The sequence below is a fragment of the Mustela putorius genome, unplaced genomic scaffold (genome assembly GCF_011764305.1).
Source record: "Mustela putorius furo isolate JIRA1106 unplaced genomic scaffold, ASM1176430v1.1 tig00003937_pilon_pilon_pilon, whole genome shotgun sequence".
NCBI classification, from domain to species: domain Eukaryota; kingdom Metazoa; phylum Chordata; class Mammalia; order Carnivora; family Mustelidae; genus Mustela; species Mustela putorius.
In genome coordinates, this window is record NW_025422082.1 from 2643315 (window position 1) to 2665717 (window position 22403).

The 22403-nt window shown below is 37.9% G+C and overlaps 1 protein-coding gene across 2 annotated transcripts in view; it reads left to right on the top strand.

Moving 5' to 3' along the window:
- Nucleotides 1-14255: 14255 nt before the first annotated feature.
- Nucleotides 14256-22403, top strand: part of XPO7 (exportin 7) — a 39661-nt gene continuing 31513 nt past the window's right edge. The window contains exons 1-6 of one of the 2 annotated variants that reach the window (XM_045069515.1): nucleotides 14256-14365; nucleotides 14886-15032; nucleotides 17271-17364; nucleotides 17920-18086; nucleotides 19117-19209; nucleotides 21652-21756. In XM_045069515.1, coding sequence (XP_044925450.1) covers nucleotides 14345-14365; nucleotides 14886-15032; nucleotides 17271-17364; nucleotides 17920-18086; nucleotides 19117-19209; nucleotides 21652-21756 — 627 coding nt within the window. In that variant the 5' untranslated portion in view covers nucleotides 14256-14344. The remainder of the gene's footprint in view (nucleotides 14366-14885; nucleotides 15033-17270; nucleotides 17365-17919; nucleotides 18087-19116; nucleotides 19210-21651; nucleotides 21757-22403) is intronic. The other variant, XM_045069516.1, reaches the window with a different exon arrangement.

Sequence of the window (22403 nt, forward strand, 5' to 3'; positions counted from 1 at the left end):
TTATTGTTAGAGAGTTCCTCCTCATATTAGTGACCTGTTTAGCACATGTCACTTGTCTTTTTTAGGATATCAGATTCGTTTGGACTGCCTATTTCTTTTGAGAAGTTAGCTCAGAAAACATGTATCAATTTAGGATGTCAGAGATGGCAAAATACCAGTAGTCGTTTCCTGTAATAAGTTTGTGAATGAAAATATTAGGACTGTCCAAATATAATATTGATATGTTGCACACACTACATTTTTTTCAGTTGCACATTTTGTTATTTCATATGTGGTGACATCTAAAATTTACAGTAACTTTGTTCTTCAGGTGAAGTGAGTATTTTTTTTTTTTTTAAGCTGAGACAGATGGCATGGTTAAGCTGCAGCAAGTTACAGAGACAATAGTTTCAGTTGTCAGAGTGTGCCAGAATTGTATTCAGAATTTTGAAAGGACAGAATATGCCATATAAAATAGAAGACCCATAAGGCAAACCAAGATCTATTTTGCTGATCTTTTCCATATGTATATAATGTTTGGGTGGCAGGGGGTAATAAAAGTAACAGGGGTAGCTGGGTGGCTCAATTGGTTAAGTTTCAAATTCTTGATTTTGTTTTAGGTCATGGTCTCGGGATGGTGAGTTGCTCTCTGTGCTCTGCGGGAGTAGCAGCTGCTCTTTTTACTGTTCTGTAGTTTTGTCTTTTCCTGAATGTCATATGGTTGGAATGACACAGATACAGCCTTTTCAGATTGGCTTCTTTCACATGGTAATAGGTGTTTAAGGTATCTTCCATGTCTTTTTGTGGCTTGAACACCCATTTCGTTTTGTCTCTGAATTATGTTGTCTAGATATACCATAGGTTGTTTATCCGTCCACCTATTTGAAAGACATCTCAGTTGCTTCCAGGTGTTGGCTATTCTGAATTAACCTGCTGTAAACATTCATCTACGGTATTTTTGTAGACATAAGTTTTCAACTCATTTGGGTGAATACCAAAGAGTGCAACTGTTGGATAGTCTAGTAAGAGAATGTTAAGTTTGGTAAGAAACCACCAAACTCCCTTCCAAAGTGGCTGTCCCGTTTTGCATTCTCACCAGCAATGAATATGAATTCCTGTTGCTCCACATCCATGTCAGCATTTGGGGTTTTCAGTGTGTTGGATTTTAGCCATTCTAATAGATGTGTAGTAGTTCGTCATTGTTGTTTTAATTTGCATTTCCCTGATAACATACAATGTGGAGCATCATTTCATATGCTTATTTGCCATCTGTATATCTTGTTGGGTGAGGTGTCTGTTGGGGTCTTTTGCCAAATTTTTAATTGGGTTGTTATTGTCAAGTTTTAAGAGTTCTTTGTATGTTTTGGATACCAGTCTTTTCTCAGATACATGTTTTTGCAAAGATATTTATCAGTCTGTGGCTCCTCTTTTCATTCTCTTAAGCAAATTAGATTCTGTTTGTAAATGGAATTCCTATCAGCCATGGAAATTATGTTTAAAAAGAAGGGGAAAAACCCTAAGACTCCTGAAGTTCCCTAAATATTCACCAGCCCAATCACATTTATTTGGATAGCCTGTTAGTAAAACTAAGTATAAATGCTTAAATCTGAATCCTTTTTTATTTAGTCACTATAAAACACAATGATCAGGTTTGGTGATTGGTGGCCAAAGATAATTGGTAATTCTGCATTTGATCCCTTTTTTGCTCTATTATATACAATTAAGTGTTTAAATGGTACTTTTAAAATTTTTGTTTGTTTTTTCAGTAGGCTCTATGCCCAACATGGGGCTTGAACTCACATCCCTGAGATCGAGTGTTGCATGTCCTACCAACTGAGCTAGTCAGGTGCCCCACTTTAATATTTTTAAATGATGATTCCATACAAAATACACTCAAAACTCTAAAGTTTGAATCTTTTATGCCAAATTGATACCTGGCCCAACGGTATGCCTCTACGGTATAACCTAAATTAATAAAGAACTCAAAAACAAATTGCTCTTGGAAACCAGGACTAAATGAAGGTAAAGTCTGTACAACTCTCACAGTTTGACTTTTTTAACCAACAGGCTATTACTTTCTGACCTTTAGAAGCATGTTTGTCCATGCTTGCTGTATGATAAAAATCATTGTTAAATTTGTAAGGAAGAAAATCTGATATCAGGAGACAGTATCATTCCAACTTAAATTGTTAGAGTAGAGATGTGGTTTGACACTCTGAACAGGAGTATTGAACAGGATTATTCTCCCTCTATAGATCTGCTTTAAAAATGAGGTTTCAGGCTAGCTTGTGACTCTTGATCTAGAGGTTGTGAGTTCAGATCCCACATTGAGTGCAGAGCCTACTAAAAAAAGAGGTCTTAGGAAGGTGGTTAATATAGCAAAAAAGCTAATTTAAAGGTATATTGTTTTGTACTGCAAATTTGGGTTCCCAAATGGCTGGGCGTTGGCTTCCTTTTGTAAGGTGATATGCTTGGCCTACATAGTCTACTCTCTTACTCAGCCATTTTCATAGCAGAGTACATTGTTTTGGTCTTTTACTGCTGTCAGCATGACAGAATCAAGTTCCATAAAAGGCATTTGAGAGACAAACAACCTTATTTATAAAGGAAGTGAAGGTGGCAAAAACCAAGTATATTCCTTTTTTTCCTTATTGGAACTCCATTTATATAAATCATAGGATGTAAAATGTTTATGCCTAAAGCCTGTAACAGATTTTTAAAATGCTGTAACCATACAATGCAGTATTAATTTCAAAGCCATCCTTTAATGTTGCACCACTGCCTTTGTTCTTGGAATGTTAGCTTAGAATGATTACACAGGGGGCGCCTGGGTGGCTCAGTGGGTTAAGCCGCTGCCTTCGGCTCGGGTCATGATCCCAGGGTCCTGGGATCGAGCCCCACATCGGGCTCTCTGCTCAGCGGGGAGCCTGCTTCCCTCTCTCTCTCTGCCTGCCTCTCCATCTACTTGTGATTTCTCTCTGTCAAATAAATAAATAAAATCTTTTTTAAAAAAAAAAGAATGATTACACAGTTCTGTAGGCAAGCTTTCTGAGATGTTTAATAGAGAGTGGTTACTTTTGTCATTTGAGGGCTTTTCTTCTTTGATATGGATTAAGGTGAAATCTTTTCACATAAGAATCCTCACCCAGTGTTCTCCATGGCAGGAAGGATCTTAGTGATGACTTCTTGAACAAGACTTGGCCCTTGAGCCACTTTGCCCGAATAAAACTGGTTGTGAGGATGGATAGTGTAGTTATCATCCTAGGATCTCCCTCTACCCGCCCCCTAGGGATTTCTTTGATGTCTCTCCAGAGTTGGCAGTTCCCATTTTCTGTATTCCACACTTACCTTTATATATGGGATTACTCTTAATTTTGATGTGAAACGCTTTCTTTCCATAGGAGCATGGGTGATCGATTGCTGTGGCTTTAAAGGTGAGAAATAGCTTTGTTCTCCCCTCACACTTGATTACTTGTTTGTCTGGGGTAGGTATAGTATTCTGGGTTGTCATTTCCCTTCAGAATCTTGCAGACACTATTCTCTTGGCTTGTTTCCAGTGTTGCTTTTGTGATGTCCAGAGCCATCTGATTCCTGATCATTTGTATTTGACCTGGCTTAGGTTTCGTTTTTATTTTTTGACCCCAACGCCCATCCTCCCACCCCCTGGGCAACTTGCAGAATCTTTTTGTCCTCAGGTCTCAGAAGTTTTACTGCGATGTGCCTTGGCTTGATTTTCACCTATGATGCTGGGCATTCAGTAGATTCTTTCCTTCTGGCAGCTGATGTTCTTCAGTTCTAAGAAGTTAACTTGAATTATTTTATTGGTAATTTCCTCTCCTTTACTATTCTCTGTTTTCTCTTTCTGGAACTCCTGTTACTTGGATGTTGGACCTCCAGAACCTGGTCTCTGATTTTATATGTGCTCTCTCATTTTCCATCTCTCCTTTTACTCTACTTTTCTGAGAGACTTTAACTTAATTTTCCAACCTTCTGATAAAATATTTTATCTCTGCTATCATATTTTTAATTTCTAACATCTTTTTTTACGTTCTTTGAATGTCTTCTTTTTAGAGCATCCTGTTCTTATTCCACAGTTGCAGTATATTTTCCAATCTCTTTGGTGAGCTTAATAGTTTTTTCTCCCCCTACCCCCGCCTTTATCTTTTTTTATCTTTCTCTTCATGATTCCTTCTTCCTGAACAACTTTCATTTGTTCCAGGTTGCTTTTTGTGTGCTTACTTAGATTGCAATTACTAAAAGATAAACTGAGGTATATTAACACTTTAAAAGTTTATTTGGGCAAAAATTAGCAAGCAGCATCCAGTCTAGCAGACATAAAGGTGCTCAAATTGCAGCACAAAATGAAACACATACAGGCAAGAAGGAAGTGGGAACACGGAAGTCCTACTAGGCAAAAAAGGGGGGCGGTGGTTATTGCAAAGTTACTTTCCTTTAGGGATGCCAGTGGTCTGTCAGGCAGATTACCTAACTGGTGCTGATCAAGTGGTTCCTGATTCACATGGTTTAAGATTCTCATAAAGCTGTAATTAAGTCTCAGTTTGGTGACATGGGGCTTAGCATAACTCCATTTGGGGCCTGTTGTCTTGTTTTAAATGCTGTCTTCCTTGTTAAAGGGCTTCTTTAGATTTCTGGTAATCTTTGATTATTTGCTCATAATCAAAATTAAGAGACTACAAAGTTGACTGGAAAGTTGCTTCAGCATCACAGTAGGATGATCTGACTGTACCATTTGTTGGGTGACGCCTATATCAGTGGTCTTTTAAGTATCGCCTTTCTCAGGGGAATATCTTCCAAATTCCTGCCTAGAGAATACTGTCTGGACACTGGCATTTCTGGGTAGAAGGAACTAAGTAGGGGAAGACTGCATACCATTCAGTGTCCTTGTAATTTACCTCTTAGCTGTGTGGTGCCCATATCCTCAGATGTGCTTTTGAATGTCTTGGTATCTTCCATTCCAGAGAAAGGGGGGCAGTCATCCAGAGGCATGGAGTGAGGGAAAATATCTGGAATCTAACTTTTCAGAAATACTTTTCACCCTGTTCTTCCTTGCTTTGGCCACCCCACTTCACCTTAATATCTGAGCATGGAGTACAAATCACGTTGGTTTTCAGATCTGGCAAGGAATTTGGCTTTCTTGAGTCAGTTAAGTCAGTTACCACTGATTTTTCTGGATTCCAAAACTTTGTTGCTATTTGTCTCCTCTCCTGTCTTCCCCATCCATGAGGAATTAATGACTTTTAAAAATACCAGTAATGTTTTAGTTGGGCTTTGGGAGGGAACAAAATTAGATGTGTAGTCAATCTGCCATTTTAACCCCAAATCCCTTTAGAAGCTTTTAAAAGTTAGAGTTAACCATTTATACAAGACATTTTTATGAAGTTCCTATTATGTGCCAGACATTTGTAACATTTTGTCTTTTCCATCTAGTGTGTCTAAATGAGCATTACTGCTCATTAACTAAAATCACAATACATAAATAATATGAATGCAGTTTAAGCAAACATTTGAGTCAATTGTGCAAGAATTCAAGTATGATAGATACTAATATGGAAGTTACAAAAGTTAATAAATAACGTCTGTTTTGAGACAAATGCCTTAAACAGTGGCAGTGTAGTTCACTTTCTCTGGGGAAACTTGTACTGAATACTGTGTAATGATCCCACAAATACAGTCGGACCTCATTATTCATGGTGGTTCTGTTGTGTGAGTCACCAAGAACACTGAACTAAGAGATACCAGATAGAACGTTGCTCGTAGAGGATGGATAGGGTTAGGTTCCTACAAACCTCTGGTCACAATATTTTCATCAGCCAATTAACCTGTAACCTTGGTCTTTTTCTATTTCTCTTTAAAGGCACCATATTTAACATGTCTGAGTGAAGCTTTAACATGTATTTTCGGACAGCCTTCTTGGCTTTGGAACATTAGACAGCACTTCAGCACTATGCTTGAACCATTTTAAGTAATAAGCTCAAATATGTCAGCTATACTTTAATTAGAAATTTTGAAATAATAAAATACTTAGAACATAAACAACAGAAAGCACAAAACTGAAAAGCATGGCACTAAATAAAGCACAAAAAGGATGCTCACATTTGTTCAGTGTCAGAGAGCTGAATGTTGCACCCATGCTGGAATATATTTTGAGTGACTCAGATTTTTCACCGTTCTGAGTATGTCTGCAACTGACCACCAGATTGCTACAGGTATTGATTTGGGGGTCACAAATAAATTTTGGCAAGTAGATGAATTCACTAATATGGAATCCACAAATAATGAACATCACTTGTATATCTTATCCCCAATCCGCCTAGCTACCCACCCTTATAGGGAAAGGCATTTATAACCCCTCTAAAAGAAACAGTGCAGTTTGTGTTGTTGTATTGTTGTTGTTGTTGTTGTTGTTGTTAAGATTATGTTATTTATTAGAGAGAGAGAGCACAAGCGGGGAAGGAACAGGGGGAGAGACAGAAGTAGGCTCTCCACTGAGGAGAGAGCCTGACACAGGGCTCCATCCCAGCCAGGATCCTGGGACCAGGTCCTGAGCCACCCAGGTGCCCTGACAGTGAAGTTTTTATATGCATTTATCTATGTGTTTCTAAAATGTTGTTTAATTTTTTTTTAATTTTTTTTTAAAGATTTTATTTATTTGACAGAGAGAGATTACAAGTAGGCAGAGAGGCAGGCAGAGAGAGAGAGAGAGAGGAGGAAGCAGGCTCCCTGCCGAGCAGAGAGCCCGATGCGGGACTCGATCCCAGGACCCTGAGATCATAACCTGAGCTGAAGGCAGCAGCTTAACCCACTGAGCCACCCAGGCGCCCTTGTTTTATTTTTTTTAATATTTTATTTTTAAGTACTCTCTACTACCCAACATGGGTCTTGAACTTCTTGCCCAGAGATCAAGAGCCAGCCAGGCACCCCCAGCGTTTTTAATAGCCAGCATAATTGATCATAGCCAGTAATAAACTCAATCATTAACAATTGACATACAGTACCTTACTGACTTTACATTCTCGTGAGGTAAATATTTCTACTTAAAAGAAATAAAAACTGGGGCGCCTGGGTGGCTCAGTGGGTAGGGCTGCTGCCTTCGGCTCGGGTCATGATCTCAGGGTCCTGGGATCGAGCCCCGCATCGGGCTCCCTGCGGAGCAGGGAGCCTGCTTCTCTCTCTCTCTCTGCCTGCCTCTCTGCCTACTTGTGATCTCTGTCAAATAAATAAATAAAATCTTAAAAAAATAAATAAATAAAAATTTAAAAAAGGAAATAAAAACTAGTTTGAAAGATTTGAAGGACTTATACTCCCACTGCTAGTAAATAGAGGAGTGGGGATTTGTCTGACATCTAAGGTCTTAGTCATTACACTGTACTCAACCTGCCTTCCAAAATGATCCTTGTTCTGCTAGGTCACTGAAGTTGTTGTGAGTAAAGCTCCCATGTAAGGGGTATGAGTGGGAGGGTTACCAAATTTATTTATTTACTTATTTAAAGATTTTATTTATTTGTTTGACAGAGATCACAAGTAGGCAGAGAGAAAGGCAGAGAGAGAGGAGGAAGCAGGCTTCCTGCTGAGCAGAGAGCTGGGTGCAGGGCTCGGTCCAGGACACTGGGATCATGACTGAAGCTGAAGGCAGAGGCTTTAACCCACTGAGCCACCCAGGCACGCCCCCCACCCCAAGTTTATTTTTTAACTGTAATTCTCTCTTTAAGAAAATTTGTCCTGACTGTGGTTTTTCATGATTATCTTAATTTTAATATTTAAATTTAACTAATTAAATATTAAATTTAATATTATCTTTAAATATTTGCTTACTTTTAAATCTGATTTCCTTATTTAACTGAAAGAGAAAGAATAGTATATTACAATCAGAATTTTAGAGCTGGGAGTGTCTTTTTAAAATAATAAAATCCACTTCTTTTGCACATGAGCAAACAGAAACTTCAGGAAATTAACTTGTCCCAGGTAATACAGTTAATTACTGAGACCAGTGTCCAAATTGCTTTAACTCTCAATCTCTCTCTCCTGTCGAAGTTTTATGTAGTTCTTGTTGTTTTAAACAGATTCAGTAAAGAGTACCCAAAATGAAGCCAAAATCTGTGGTATGCTCACTACTTTTTACCCTTGAGATCGTAGAATGAGCCACTGATATATCACAGACGAAACTACTATTAAAGCCCAGGGAGAAAGCACTCAAAGGCATGCAGGAACTGTGGTGAATTACAAGAACCTGCCCAAGGCAAGTGTCATCTGATTAGTGACACTTGAAAATGCCAGTCCAGTATTAACCAGATCCTTGAATTTTTCTTGGGAAGCTTGAAAACCAGATTTTTTTTTTTGAAAACCAGATATTATGAAATACTGGCAACTGTATATATATCTAACTTTAAAACCACACTGTAAGACAAAAAACAACACTGTCAATGGGCTGGTTTGAGGCTGTCAATAGTACTTTTTATAACCTTTACTTTAGAGGATTCCACTGATACTGCAACTTTCATTCCTTGCTCTGTGAGTGATGATGAGAAGGAACCAAAACCAGGGCTTAGTGACATGCTAAATGAAAACACTTGAGTGAAGTTTATAAGTCAATAAGCCATTAAGTGGCCAGGCACAGTTAATCTGTCTGTTTACTTCTTGAAATGTTGTTTACATGTGTTTTGGCTGCCAGTTACCCACAGTACAAGGATCTTATGTGTTTATTGCAAGTTCGAATTGATTAGTATTTTGAGGCTAAGTGTAGAATTCTGCAGTCTCATATGTTAGCAGACTTGCTGTCCTTATCTAATGCATGCAAAGCTCTGGCGTAGTATTATCACTTGCTGGAAATATGTGTTTTATCTTGTTTTATGGCAGTAGACATTACACAGCATCTGCAACCAAAGTTTTACTCAGCCTTTTAGCACCCTCAGACATAGAATGTCCCCCAGAAGCAACCAGAAACTGTATTTATTTATTGAGTTAGGGTTCTAAAATCATGAATTGATATTAAAGTACAGCATTCTAACTCTAGAGTGTACCTGCCGGTTATGATGATGAACTTCTTTTTTTATGAATATCAGAAAGAAATATATGACACTGAATACCTGGAGAATTATGGGAAAACTGTGACATTCAATCTTTTTTTAAAGCTTCTCATTGAGGCGTAACATACAAAAACATATACAAATTAAACAGTTCAGTGGATTGTCTCAAAATGAGTGTGCCTGTATAACCAGCACCCAGAGCAGAAAATGAGACACTTATCCATACTACTGTTGACTTTCCATTTAGGAACAATTATATTTGGTGCTGCCTTGAACATTCTTGTATGTTTTTGTGTGTATGTGTGTTTTGTTTTTTTGCAGGGGGGGGGGATTTTTGTGGATTTAGCACAAATTTCTGTTGGTTACTTACACAGGAGTGAAATAGCTAAGTCATAGAGTACCCATATTTTGAACTTTAAAAGATAGGGCCAATTTTCCAGTGTGTTTGAACCAGTTCAGGCTCTAATAGCAGATCTCTAACTAGATCTTGGCTTTTTCATTTTAATCATTCTAATAGATATCACATGTGGTTTGAATTTAATTTCCTGACAATTATTGTGATTGACCACCTTGTCATTTGCTTATTGACCATATGGATATCTTGTGAAGTGCACTGGCTTTGTAAACTTTTCTTTAACTTTTAAAAATAAGTAGTTTGCTTTTATAACCATTCTCCTGGGAGAGCTAGCTATTTTCCCCCATTGACTCTACTGTAACAAATAATATCTTCAGTATCTGCTGATACATGTATAAAACCATAATGGCTTTGGCCCATAGGATTGCCTTCTAGATAACGTAAACAAGAGAAATCTTTCGTGGAATGTTCTTTTTAGGCCATTTAAATTACCAGCATTTACAGTTGGTGAGAACAAAATAAAAGTAATAAGTAGAGACATAGCTTTTAAAAATTTCATTTTTAGGGGAACTTGGGTGGCTCAGTCAGTTAAACAGCTAGCTGCCTTCCCGCTCAGGTCATGATCCCAGTGTCCTGGAATTGAGCCCCCCATTGGGCTCCCTGCTCAGTGGAGAGTCAGCTTCGCCCTCTCCCTCTGCCTGCCACTCTGCCTACTTGTGCTGTCTCTCTGTCAAATAAATAAAATATATTTTTTAAAAAAACTCATTTTAAAAATAGCCTTTTGCCTTTTTGGTTTTTTGAATTGGTTTTATGAATTCTGACTACAAACAGAATCAGCTGTTAACTAGTAATATGTTACTAATTTAAAAAGTTAATTTAGAAAGAGAATGTAGCTCAGGGGTGCCTAGGTGGCTCATTTGTTAAGCATCTGCCTTCGGTTCAGGTCAGGGTCCTGGGATCAAGCCCTGCATCAGGCTCCCTGCTCAATGGGAAGCCTGCTTCTCCCTCTGCCACTCCTGCTGCTTGTTTTTTGTTTTTCTTGTTGTGTCTCTCTTTGTCAAATAAATAAAATCTTTAAAAAAAAAAAAAAAGAAAAGAATGTAGCTCAAATCTGTTCTTTAAAAAGATACTTATCTGTATAGTTGTTGGGGGTTTTCCTGCTTACAGGTAATACATGACTGTCAAAAATTCAAGTTACAGAAATACATAACATAGAAGTTGACAGTTTCCCATAATCTCACCCCCCAGAGATGATTGGTTTGTATTCCTCCAGATTTTCTTCTTTGAATTTGGTAACATATGTCACAGATGATACACACTACATACACCTTTGCCTCTCGCTTTTTAACCTAATAATTGACTGTTGTTACTGGATCGTTAGGAGTTTTAAAAGATATTACTATGATAATTGGGTACTCGTTATTGACAATAAGAATGCCTTATCAAGTAGGTAAATAATAAAATGTAATTAGTATATTAATTTTATTAACCTTACTTAAGGATCTTCAGAATGATTTACCTGGCAGTTTCAGTATGCACCTTTAATTAACACAGTGTTTTCCTAGTACACAGAAAAGTTCCAACTAAAGAAGATGTAAATTAATGTAGTTTATGAGCAGGTTGAAAGCAGGTTGATTTTTTTCAGCAGTTCTTTTTTGTATATTTTAAGGCATCCTGATCATGAAAATTCAGATACTGAATTGGTAAATCTACTCCACATTTTTCATGAGAAAGTCTCTGGATGGAGCCTGCACTTCACACTTTGTGATAGGATGGTGGTTTCAGATATGTGGTGCTGGTGGCTGTCAGATTAAAGATGGACTCTGCAGAGAATCTGCAGCTCTGACCAGTCATCCAAGGGTTCTGTTTGTTTTCTATTCAGTACTCAGCATTATGGGACTATTATCAAATCTTTCCTAAAATTGAGTATCCTAGTCCTTGATCGGAAATCTCCAAGTGAATTTTTTTTTTTTTTAAAGCAGTGAGGCTAATTTACAAATACATACTGGTTGGTTTTTTAAAAAGCAGTATTTAATTTGTATTAAATAAGTTCCTAAGTATTCTGCTTTGTGTAGTATAACATCTCATCCAGAAATAATCTCCATTTTCCTCTAATCTAAAGGAAATTCTTAGGTAATTATTCTTCATTGTATTGTGAGGTCTGTAGTCTCAACTGGTTGCACCTTTTATTGAAATGAGACTAAATGAGCTGCATTTTCGCTATTCAAGTTTAAAAGACTGTAAAATAATATTGTTGCTAAATATTAGTGAAGACACTTTTCTTTCAGTACGTTCATCTTAGCTATCACGCTGAAATCTGTATGGTCTAGTTTTGGGGGTTTGTCTTGCATTTCTTGTACTAAAGCAGTGCTTCGCTAGTGGCAGATCGCATTCCAGCTTTGTGAAGTATTTCACCCAAGTGTGCTTTTTCTGTTCCAGTGGGACCAGATGGAAGTTTCTTTGTGGATTGTACATTTGGCAGTCTCAGGAATAGAAAATAGGCATTCTTCTCTGGAGGCTTTTCTGTGACTGAACTGTCATCACATAGTAGTTGTCCTCAATAAGACGGGTGGGTGGGAGAAGGTTTAATACAGGTGTTACTGTGCAAAAAGGGGAAATGCCGTGACTTGTTGTTGCCATCCTAAATGTGAAATACTACTTTTAATAGCTAATCAAATAATTGTAGGGTAAATTATTTTATTGGGGTCCCAAAAAAGGTGGTTCAGAATAATCTGTTAGATTTGTTTTAGAAGCGTTAGGATCCAGAAGGGCATAAAGATGAATGTATCGCTCTCTCTCCTTCTGTGCGTAGTGTGGGTAACATTCCCAAATAAAATGACTGTTAACCCTGTGGTTTTTAGATGTTCTCACTAATTGTTTGGGAAAACAAAACGTTCTGGAAACACAGAAACAGGGCTGTAGTTGCTCAAACTGTTTATGTAAATGGTCAAATTACTTTTTTGTTTTTTAAACAGACCTGTTTCCTGAGCTGAGAACTCATTAACAGACTTTACCCTGCAGTATGTTTTTGTCTGCCAAATTAAAGCAGATCAAAACAGAACAACCACCAAGAAAGCCCACCATAACCTGCGTGTAGGTTTTAGGAGTAAGGGAGTACTGGTGACAGATGCCCAGCCATCGTCATGTGAACTTTGTTGTAATAAACATAAATAGGAGATGAAGGGGGGGTGCTGCCAGAACTGATTGATCAGACTTGAAGGAGAGTCATTATACCTTAAGCAGCGTGACTTTTGGAGAGTGTCTGTTCAGGTTATTGGAAAGCTCCCAGAGTGTAATGGCTGTGGAGTTATGAGGTGGCTGCTGCTCCCCAATACCTCATACCAGATTTTATAGCTATTTTCAGTTTTAGTTAGGGTGACTTTCAGCTGATGGCTTCTGTGTTATTTTTTTTTTTTTTTTTTTTAAGTAATCTCTGCACCCAGCGTGGAGCTCAAACTTATAACCCTGAGATCAAGAGTCTCATGTCCTAACGATGGAGCCAGCCGGGTGCCACTGTTAAACTATTTTTAAAATAATTTTTTTCTTTCTTCTTTTTTTTTTTTTTTAAGATTTTATTTATTTATTTGATAGCAGAAACTACAAGTAGGCAGAAAGGCAGGCAGAGAGAGAGTAGGAAGCCGGCTCCCTGCTGAGCAGAGATCCCGATGCTCGATCCCAGGACCCTGGCATCATGACCTGAGCTGAAGGCAGAGGCTTCAACCCAGTGAGCCACCCAGGCACCCCGTCTTTCTTCTTCTTCTTCTTCTTCTTTTTTTTTTTTTTTTTTTTTTTAATGAATATTTTGTGCGGGATGGGGAGACACAGCCTGCTAGGTTGAAACTAAACCTTGTGAAGGAGATTTAATCCCTTGCTTAGGAGTGTGGGGATTTAAAATTAAACTGATTCATTTATCGGTAAGATCTTGGGCCAGTATTGTAAGTGTATCACTTTCACTTGTGTTTATGAAATATATGTAATTAATTCGCCTTATCCTCTATTCCTTGTGTTCATAAGCTTCTGAAGAATCAGGTGCTACTTATGGAACTTCACTGAGATCTGACTTTTTTACAAGTGCAGTTTCCTCTGTGCTTTTAAATTCAAGAAGGTATGAAGTAAGACTCCTGGAAGTCAGAGAGGAACAAATTAAACATACGGCCAGAGTCCCAAGATACTTTGAAGGGTGGTTGGTTGATTTTGTTTTGGAGTAGGGGATGTTGGGTCTGTTGTTGGGGAGCTCTCTGAAGTGAGACTGCTGGTCTTAGAGTATCAGTATTTGTCTTTCTTGTTTCCTTTAGGTTAATGTTTGAAATTTATTAATCAGGTTGAGTAAAATAGGTATCCTGCCCTAAGGGTTTTCCTGCTTAGTGCAAAAGCTGTGATTTATAAAAGAACACCATAATAAAGTGATCATGAAAAGCCTTGGGCAGACAAGCTGTGTAAGAAATTGTAGGCTATTTACCCAGGTCAGTTTGTTTAATTATTATCATTATTATTGTTGTTGTTGTTATTTCTGTTTCTGTCAGAATTGTCATTTCTAATAGTAGGATCCCTCAGACTGTTTAAACCTAATCTTGCTTGCTACTGTAGATAATAGGCTGATTTCTTCTTAAAGTCCAAACCATTCCTTTAAAGACTAATAGATGTTTGCCCTCTCCAGTCAGTGAAAGGTGACAGTTAGTGAACTCTTACTGGTTTCTTTCCTCTTTGCTTTTCAACACCACATTCAGTGGAGGTAGATTTGCATCCCTTTGGGTTTTTGACTAAAGCACACACCCATCCCCTTCCTGCCTCCTTGGAACTGGTTCAAGATTTGGAGAGAAGGGTTTGTTTGGGGGCGTTTCCCTGGTCTTATCTCCGTCTGAGCATATGTGAGGGTTGAATTTATTTTGACCCTTCCACTTTAAATTTGGAACCGAAGCAAGAGTTTAAAGTACGACAGGAGGAGAGAGTCCGCTGAACTTGAAACATGAGAGATCCAGGGAGGAAGGTGCGTACTTGCATTCTGAAGCTTTCTCATAGAGGTTGGCCATCTTTATTGGCACACATAATTGTGAGCTAATAACTACTAGGAAAAGGCAAAATACTTAAAATTATATAAAGATATATGTGACACTTATGTTGTATGTTTATGTGTTTAATTTTATAGCAGTGCCTCCAGTATTGTTTTGAAGTTGTTGACAAGAAGTAAATTCTGAATTTTTATTTGAAGGCCTTTAGGAAAAGCTTAGGAGGATGGGTAGTTGCAAGGAAAAATGAATATATCATTTGCAATTGATCTCTAACAGAATGACTTAAAAAGTATAGGTATTTTACCATTTTGTCTTCTAAAATATAAAATTTTAAAAGCTATAAATAATTAGATAAAGGTCACCCAGATTCTCCTCAGAGTTGAGAAGCAGGTCTCTCTCCATTGATTATTACTTATCTTCATCTAGAGATTTTGTGCACAGTACCTTGTGTATAAATAGTAGGCTGGACTGATTTCTTTCTTGACTGATCTTTTCCAGAGCCTGGCCCAACTAGAGAATCTGTGCAAACAGCTTTATGAGACAACAGACACAACTACTCGACTCCAGGCAGAGAAAGCCTTGGTTGAATTCACCAACAGCCCTGATTGCCTGAGCAAGTGCCAGCTACTCCTCGAAAGAGGAAGTGTACGTAAGATTTGAAAAATCCGGAAGGGTAATAGAGGTTTAGGAAAATACATTCAAAGTTTAAGGATGGATTGGGATAGCTTGTGTTCCTTAGTTCTTCTAGGTGCCTCTCTGCCTTCTTAATTTCACCTTTAAAAAGCATCATCGCTAACTGCCAGGTTGATAGTAAAAGGACACACAGCCTCATCAGGAAAATCTCATTGAACATATATTGTGTTCTGTCATTTTTCACCTTGAATCACATTTCTGGGACTTTCTTTCTGTTTTTCACACTTAAGTACCACCTCGTACCCTTTACAAAGAAGACAGGGCTATATACACATGACCCTTCTTACTCAACATAGCCCATGTCACCGTGCAAGCGCCGTAGTGGTCGCTGTGCTGCCTCCTGTGCCACAGCTGCTGCATATTGCCCTCGAGCCCTGGGGGGAACGTTCCACAAGGAAAACCACAAGAGGTCAAGAGTTTTAAAATGGAATCAGAGCCTCTCAGGGCTTGAAAATGGCAGTGCAGTGATCAGTATAATACGAGACATAGTTTGATTAAATTAGTACTGGGGGCAAGATGGAGGTCTTAGGAAGGCTAAGAATCCAACAAGGGTATCCTGAAAGGGCCTGAGAGAGTCAGCCCCAGCTAGACCAGCAGCTAGCACTCTTACCTCAGACTGGAAGGACATGTGGAAAGAACAAAAGCAGTTAATTTGTTTTGAGGGTAAAATTCTAGATGACTTCATATTTTCATTTTCACTGACAATGTTACAGTATTTGTTCAGTTGGCTAAAAATTATCCTCTAGTGGCTGAGAGAGTGAACTCTTTCCAAGCATAGGAAAGTTACAGAGCCCTGGTCAGAGATGGTACAGTGCTCTGCTCTGTTTTTGCATGTAGTATGTTGTATATTTCTTCCCAGTCCCTTAGTCTTAAGATTGACCCACTTACACTCGTATATTTTATGCTACGGGAGATGCATGACCAGCTCTTCCAGGTGACTCCCACTGGAGCCCCACGGTATCATCTCTGACCCTGTTAACTCTGGAGCCTCAGGTTGACAGTCAGTAAATAAATCAAGCTGCAGTAAAACAGGACTGGTGCAGTACTAAGAACAATTACAGTGCAATCTTCCTTTTAATCTCTGCTGACATCTTAGTAACTAAGCAGGTTTATTGGAATTATGTCTAGAAACCATTTAGATGTTGTGTAATGTATAGTTACGATTGTATGCTGGGTTCTATATTTAGAGTAGCCTCTCTTGCGTTATCACTACTCTAATGAATTGAAACCATGTTCAGGAGTGTTGAATAAAAATCACATATCAAAATCACTTTATAGATTTTTTTCTTAAGCATAAACTTTTTTATAACTGATGCCATTATGCAGTGCCTGTGGATCCTGTCTTAAGAATTTTTAGTGTTACAGGAAATTATCCTTAACCCTTAATTAAATTGTTTTAATAGTCCGGAGTCTGTCCCTGTTATAGGACATTATCATAATAGAGCCACATGGAAGAATTTGCTCACGGCTCTTTTTTATACATTATGATCAATTAGTATACCAGAATATTCTATTCTCCATAAGGTTAAAATGCATAAAATCCACATGTGAGAATATGATAATGCTATTCCCTTGCACAGTACATAGATTTTCTTTCTCACAAATAATTGTTACAAATTTACTTTAAAACTAGCATATGCATTGCCGGGGAAGCTGTATCTGATTGATAGCTGTGCTGATGTAAACATACAGTTCAGGGATTAACTCTACAGCATAATGTAATGGCTCTCTCTAATGCTGCTTTTTTTTTTTTTTTACTTTGTAATGGTACACTTTAGCATTATTTTAAGTTGAAACTTTTTGAAGCATCACTATAATGAGGATTTTGACAGAAGATTTCTTGGTAAATGAAAGAAGAGATCCATCTTCTAAAGATCTGTTTTCTTAATATCTTTCTGAAGCAATCCTCTCCAGTATGGGCCCCCTCTAAGTGATACAAAATCTGCCCTGGATTCAGTTCGATCAGGCCATTCATGTCATACTTACCTTGTTCATAACCGAAATCAGTTCAAAGAACATATACTTTGTGTGGGACTCATTTTTCCTAGACCCTCTAAAATGTGGAGGATCAAATATGGCGGAACTGATTAATATTTCTTGAATCTCAGCATAGAACTCCAAATAAAAAACCTCATGACTGACTAACTCAATAAAACTGAATTCTGAGTCCTTTTCCCCGTCTTTCCACAGTCCTCTTACTCCCAGTTACTGGCAGCTACATGCCTTACAAAGCTTGTATCACGCACAAACAACCCTCTACCATTGGAGCAACGCATAGATATTCGTAAGTAGAGAATTAATCTGTTTTCAAGAAATTAGTTTGTTTAGTGATGAGCTAGTAATAGTTAAATTCACATTGCTTGTTTGATAATGTTCTGAAATTGGTAAGCATATAAAATATGTAGAATCCAGTCCCTCCCCCCAAATTTAGGGCTTTTGAAAGTGAAGAGGACCTTTTATAATTATTTCTAGATAAAGTTTTAAAGCATCCCTTTTGTTGTCAGGAGGTTTCTTTCACTCAGTCTTTATGGCCATTAATAACAAAGAAAAATGTTAAAGATTTTGAATTCTGTGCAGGCGTGTTACTTAACTATCTGGGAGTGGATTAAAGGCTGCCATACTCTTGAGTCTTCATTGTGACAAGTATAACATCCTGAATTAGAAAGCCTACTAATCTTAAATTCAGAGTCCCATTTCTCAATCGCATTAAGAATTAAGGAAATACAACAGAAACAAGAATTAAGAGAGTTTAAGGTTTAAGGGTCTTGGATGTTTGATATAAAGATGTGTTCCCTTCCCTGGCAGAGCTTTCTATTACGTGGATTTTTTTGTTTTGTAGGGAACTATGTGCTCAACTACCTTGCCACTCGGCCAAAGTTGGCTACTTTTGTGACACAAGCACTTATTCAGTTATATGCCAGAATCACAAAACTGGGCTGGTTTGACTGTCAGAAGGATGACTACGTCTTCAGAAATGCAATCACAGACGTCACAAGGTTCTTACAGGTATGATTGTATATATGTGATGTAGTAGGAATGTGAGAAGCAACATGTATATGCTTACATAGTGATCTACTTTTTAGAAATTACACAAAATGAAATTATTTTGTACGTTATCTTCTGTGTCTTTTTTGCCTTTAATATTGCTTGGCTTTACATGCTTACATGTCAGCACAGACCAACACCATTTTTTCTAATGCCTGTATACTATTCCAATCTGAAAATACCATCGCTTAATTAAATAATGTCTTGTAGGTAGACATTTAGTTTGGTTCTGTACTTTGACTGTTAAGTAAACACTTCAGTGAATATCCAAACATAATATACGCCTGTCAAACTTGGATTATAACGAGTGTGTTTGTAGGGTGAATTCCTACCCTTAGAATTATACAATCAAAGGGATGTGTGTATTCTTGGCTTTCAGAGATATTTCCAAATTATCCTCAAAAAAAAGTTGTTTCCCTACAACAGCTAAAAGAGTGCCTGCCTATTCTTCTGTACCTCCACCCTGGGAGCTCAGCTTTTTTATTTTTCCAATTTAATAAAAAAAAGAATTAGTATCTCAGCATTTGAGTTAGGAATGAGACAGAACAAATTTTCATACGTTAATATACTACTAGTCTTTTTTCTGTGAACTTCCCATTTATATCTTACTTAAAATTTTAAAAATCTGGCTCTTTGTTTTTTTTCTTATTGTTACATGTAGTCTTTTTATGTGAATTACGTTATGCACCCATTTGTCACGTAAGTGTATTTTGCTAGTTTTTCTTTGTATAATGGATATGGTATAATGCACATGACTATTTATTAAATTCAAAAGGTTTCAGTCTTGATGAAATTAGATTTAGCACTCTTTCTCTGTGGCGGTTACGTTTCATGTCCTGCAAAGCAACAGTTTTAAACTACAATTCCTTGCTGCCTTATCTCGGTAGTTCCCTAGCTACACAGGGTTCTGCCATTTCGAAAGCATGGCTGCAGGGCCATGGCCAGAGTCATGCTGCACACACCAACGTCTGCCTTGCCTTGTTTTTACCAGGATAGTGTTGAGTACTGCATCATTGGCGTCACAATTTTATCTCAGCTAACCAATGAAATTAATCAAGTAAGTGCTACAGCCTTCCTCATTGAAGTAAGTGCCATATTTTTTCTTAGTATTGGTGTTTTCTGCTTTGTGTGGGATGATCTTTTTTGGCAGTTGTGTGCTTTTGCGGTAAGTGATTAATGCCCTTTGAAACAATAGTTCCAGTGGATTTTCCTCTGTACATGCAGCCTACCTCGTTCTTAATATCCTGGTCCCGGTCTGCCTCCAGAACATTTTATCCGCCCATCAGCTCTCCTTACTGGTATTAATGTTCATTGTGAGAGATGAGAGCAACATTCCTAAGTTAAAACCTTAGTAAATTACTGCTTTGCTAATGAAAGAGAATGCATCCAAAAAGGGGATCACAAAAGTGGAATAGAATATCTGCTAAATAATTACCATGTATTTATTACCATTTAAAACTCAATTCGCAAGTGCTACTATTAAAGACTTTTCTGGTCATCTTTTTAGAATGCTTAAGACATTCTGCTAAATACAATAACTTTTTGAATAGTCCTTGTCACAGGTTACTACAGAGGAAACACCAGTGGCTTTCTTTTGCTGTGGCTATTATTTTTTATTTTAGTCATTTACTTTTGTATCCAGCTAAAATTTTGTAATTATTGAATAGGCCAGTATTAATATTAGTTGTGACATCTCACCCTTCAGTCGCCAGCTGTGAATTACCTCGGCATCACTGTTGCTACTGCGCATATTTATATAGACCTTTTTATTAACCTTGAGAAATTTTAACTGTGAGGTAGTACTGTTCTAAATGCATCGGCTTCTAGTTACTTAAACTCTGGAGTCCATACTTTGTTCTCTGTCACATGCGATCCCCACTATGGTCAGTAATTATCAGAATAATAATGGAGTGACTACTATGCAGCAGGCGCTGTTCTGAGCACTGGTAGCAGCTAATTTTTATTCTCACCTTAGTCCTGGGACATAGGTTCCGTGGCTGTCCCATTTTCTAGATGAGGAAGCTGAAGCACATAAGGGTCAATAATTCGCCTAAAGTATCACAGTTAGCAGGCAACAATATCTGAATTTGAACCCACATCATCTTATTCCAGAGCCTTTGCTCTTAACAAGTAACTTCTTATTGAGCCACTGTTACCTTTGTAATATGAGAGCACTCATTAACTGAGGACAGAGATTGTGGGGTTAATGTTCTCCTTGTGGAAGCTTGGCCCCGCATAGTACACCAATATTGATATATTTTAAAACTTCAAAATTTTGTCTTTCTTAATGGAACAGTAGAAATGTGTGTAATGTACTTAATGTATGCAGTTATTCTCTGTGTTATCATCAGCATACCTGATTACATATGGAAAATGGTCTATAAACTGGCAATGTCATACTATCCAAGATATTTATGATAACACAGTGACACTGAAGCTAGAATTGGGGGATATTTTGAACCTCTGCAAAACTTAGTTTTCTCTTCTTTTTTTGGTTGTCAGATTTAAATCAGAAAGCATATTTCTTTTACCAGCCCTGTCTGAACTTAGAAATAAAATCAAGAGGAGGGGTACCTGGCTGGCTCAGAGGAGCATGTGACTCTTGATCTCGGGGTCATGAGTTCGAGCCCCACATTGGGTGTAGACTACATAAGTAAATGAAGCTTTAAAAAAAAGAAAAATCAAGGGGAGTCCATAACTTGATTGTCAGAAATCTTGCTGCATTATTCTTTAACATGCCAACAGCAGATGAGCCCTCTCCTGAATGAACTGATTGGTATATAGAATAGAAGAGATTTAAGCTTACAGGAGGTGGTTGGACTAAAAATTCCCTTGGTAACCTTGAAATCCCTTTGTTCTGCTTACTGAAGTGCCTGTGTGTCAAGAATAGAGGGCATACTAAAGAAGTAAAAACAGAGTTCTTAACCATAAAAACCTTTAACATTTGGCTGAAGAGAGAGGAACAGAGGAAACAGTGAGAGACTGATGCTCCCCTTCAATTAAGTGCTCACTTCTAGAATAGAGACTATGTGTTAAAATAGGTTAGAGAAGCGGGGAGTATCATGGGCTATTGTCAGTCATCCTAAGTTCATGGCTGTCAGTTAAAGACTGCTTTGGAAATTCTGTGGTGACTTTAGCCTCAGGTGGATTGTTTACCAAGCTTTACCACTATCTGTTTCTGAGACTAAGCCACAATACAATATGCTAGAAATTATTAACAGTATCTGCCAGCAGTTGGTTAAATTTTACCTCCCTAAATGTGGAGGAAATTAAAACTGCAGTGGAGATGCTCATCCATCTTTCTGTCTTCCGTCTGTAAGCTATAGACCCATCCTGACTAGCTGTTAGCAGCTTATTGTCCTTTGCATCCTCTCATTATTCGCGAGTTAACAGTGATTTAAACATTAAAAAGGTATTTTGTGTGTAAGTTGGTTTTATTGGAAATCCTAGTTTACTTGATGTCTATATGAAAATTTTTTCTTTGCAATTAATTCTAAAACTTGAATTGGTTTATCTTTTTGCGCAGGCCGACACCACGCATCCTTTAACCAAGCACAGAAAAATAGCCTCTTCTTTCCGAGATTCATCGTTATTTGATATCTTCACACTTTCCTGCAATTTACTAAAACAGGTGAGATTGTAGGTTGGATCCTGCTTCCCAGTCCCCTTTGAAAGGATGAGAATGAGTTGGGACCTGTTAAAGGTCAGCTCTAAGCTCACCCCTTGAGAGTTGGTGCAGCTCTAACCATTACCATCTCTCACACGACACCGGTCTCCAAGATGTGGAAGAAAGTACCATACTGACCACTGACTCTAGAGAGGGGATTGCGCTTGCCTTATTTCAGAGCTCTTCCCTTAAGCAAAGCACAGTAAGTGAACACGTATCCCAGGGAATCTGTTTTAACACAATGTTTGGGATTTTGTTGTTTGCTTTTTTATACCCACATAAAATCTTCCTGCATGGAATAAAAGCATGTTAGCTTTATGGTGTTTGGATTCTTAGAGCTCTAAAAGCAGGTTCTGACTGCATTGTTAGCATACTGAAACAGGCTGGCTCCCCTGCCCCCTGCTGAGTTTCAGGCGGCACATAAACAAACAGCATCTGTAAGGAAAAGTAGATTTTGAATTTCTAACATCCATTTAGATTTCATAACCTGAAGGGGTAGACAGTTACCACATAAGGAAATTACCTGTTTTAAAATGGAAAATGGATGTTCAAGTTCATTTATGAATGAGTTGAACTAGGAAAGAAATGCTCACCTGTGAGTCTTACACGTT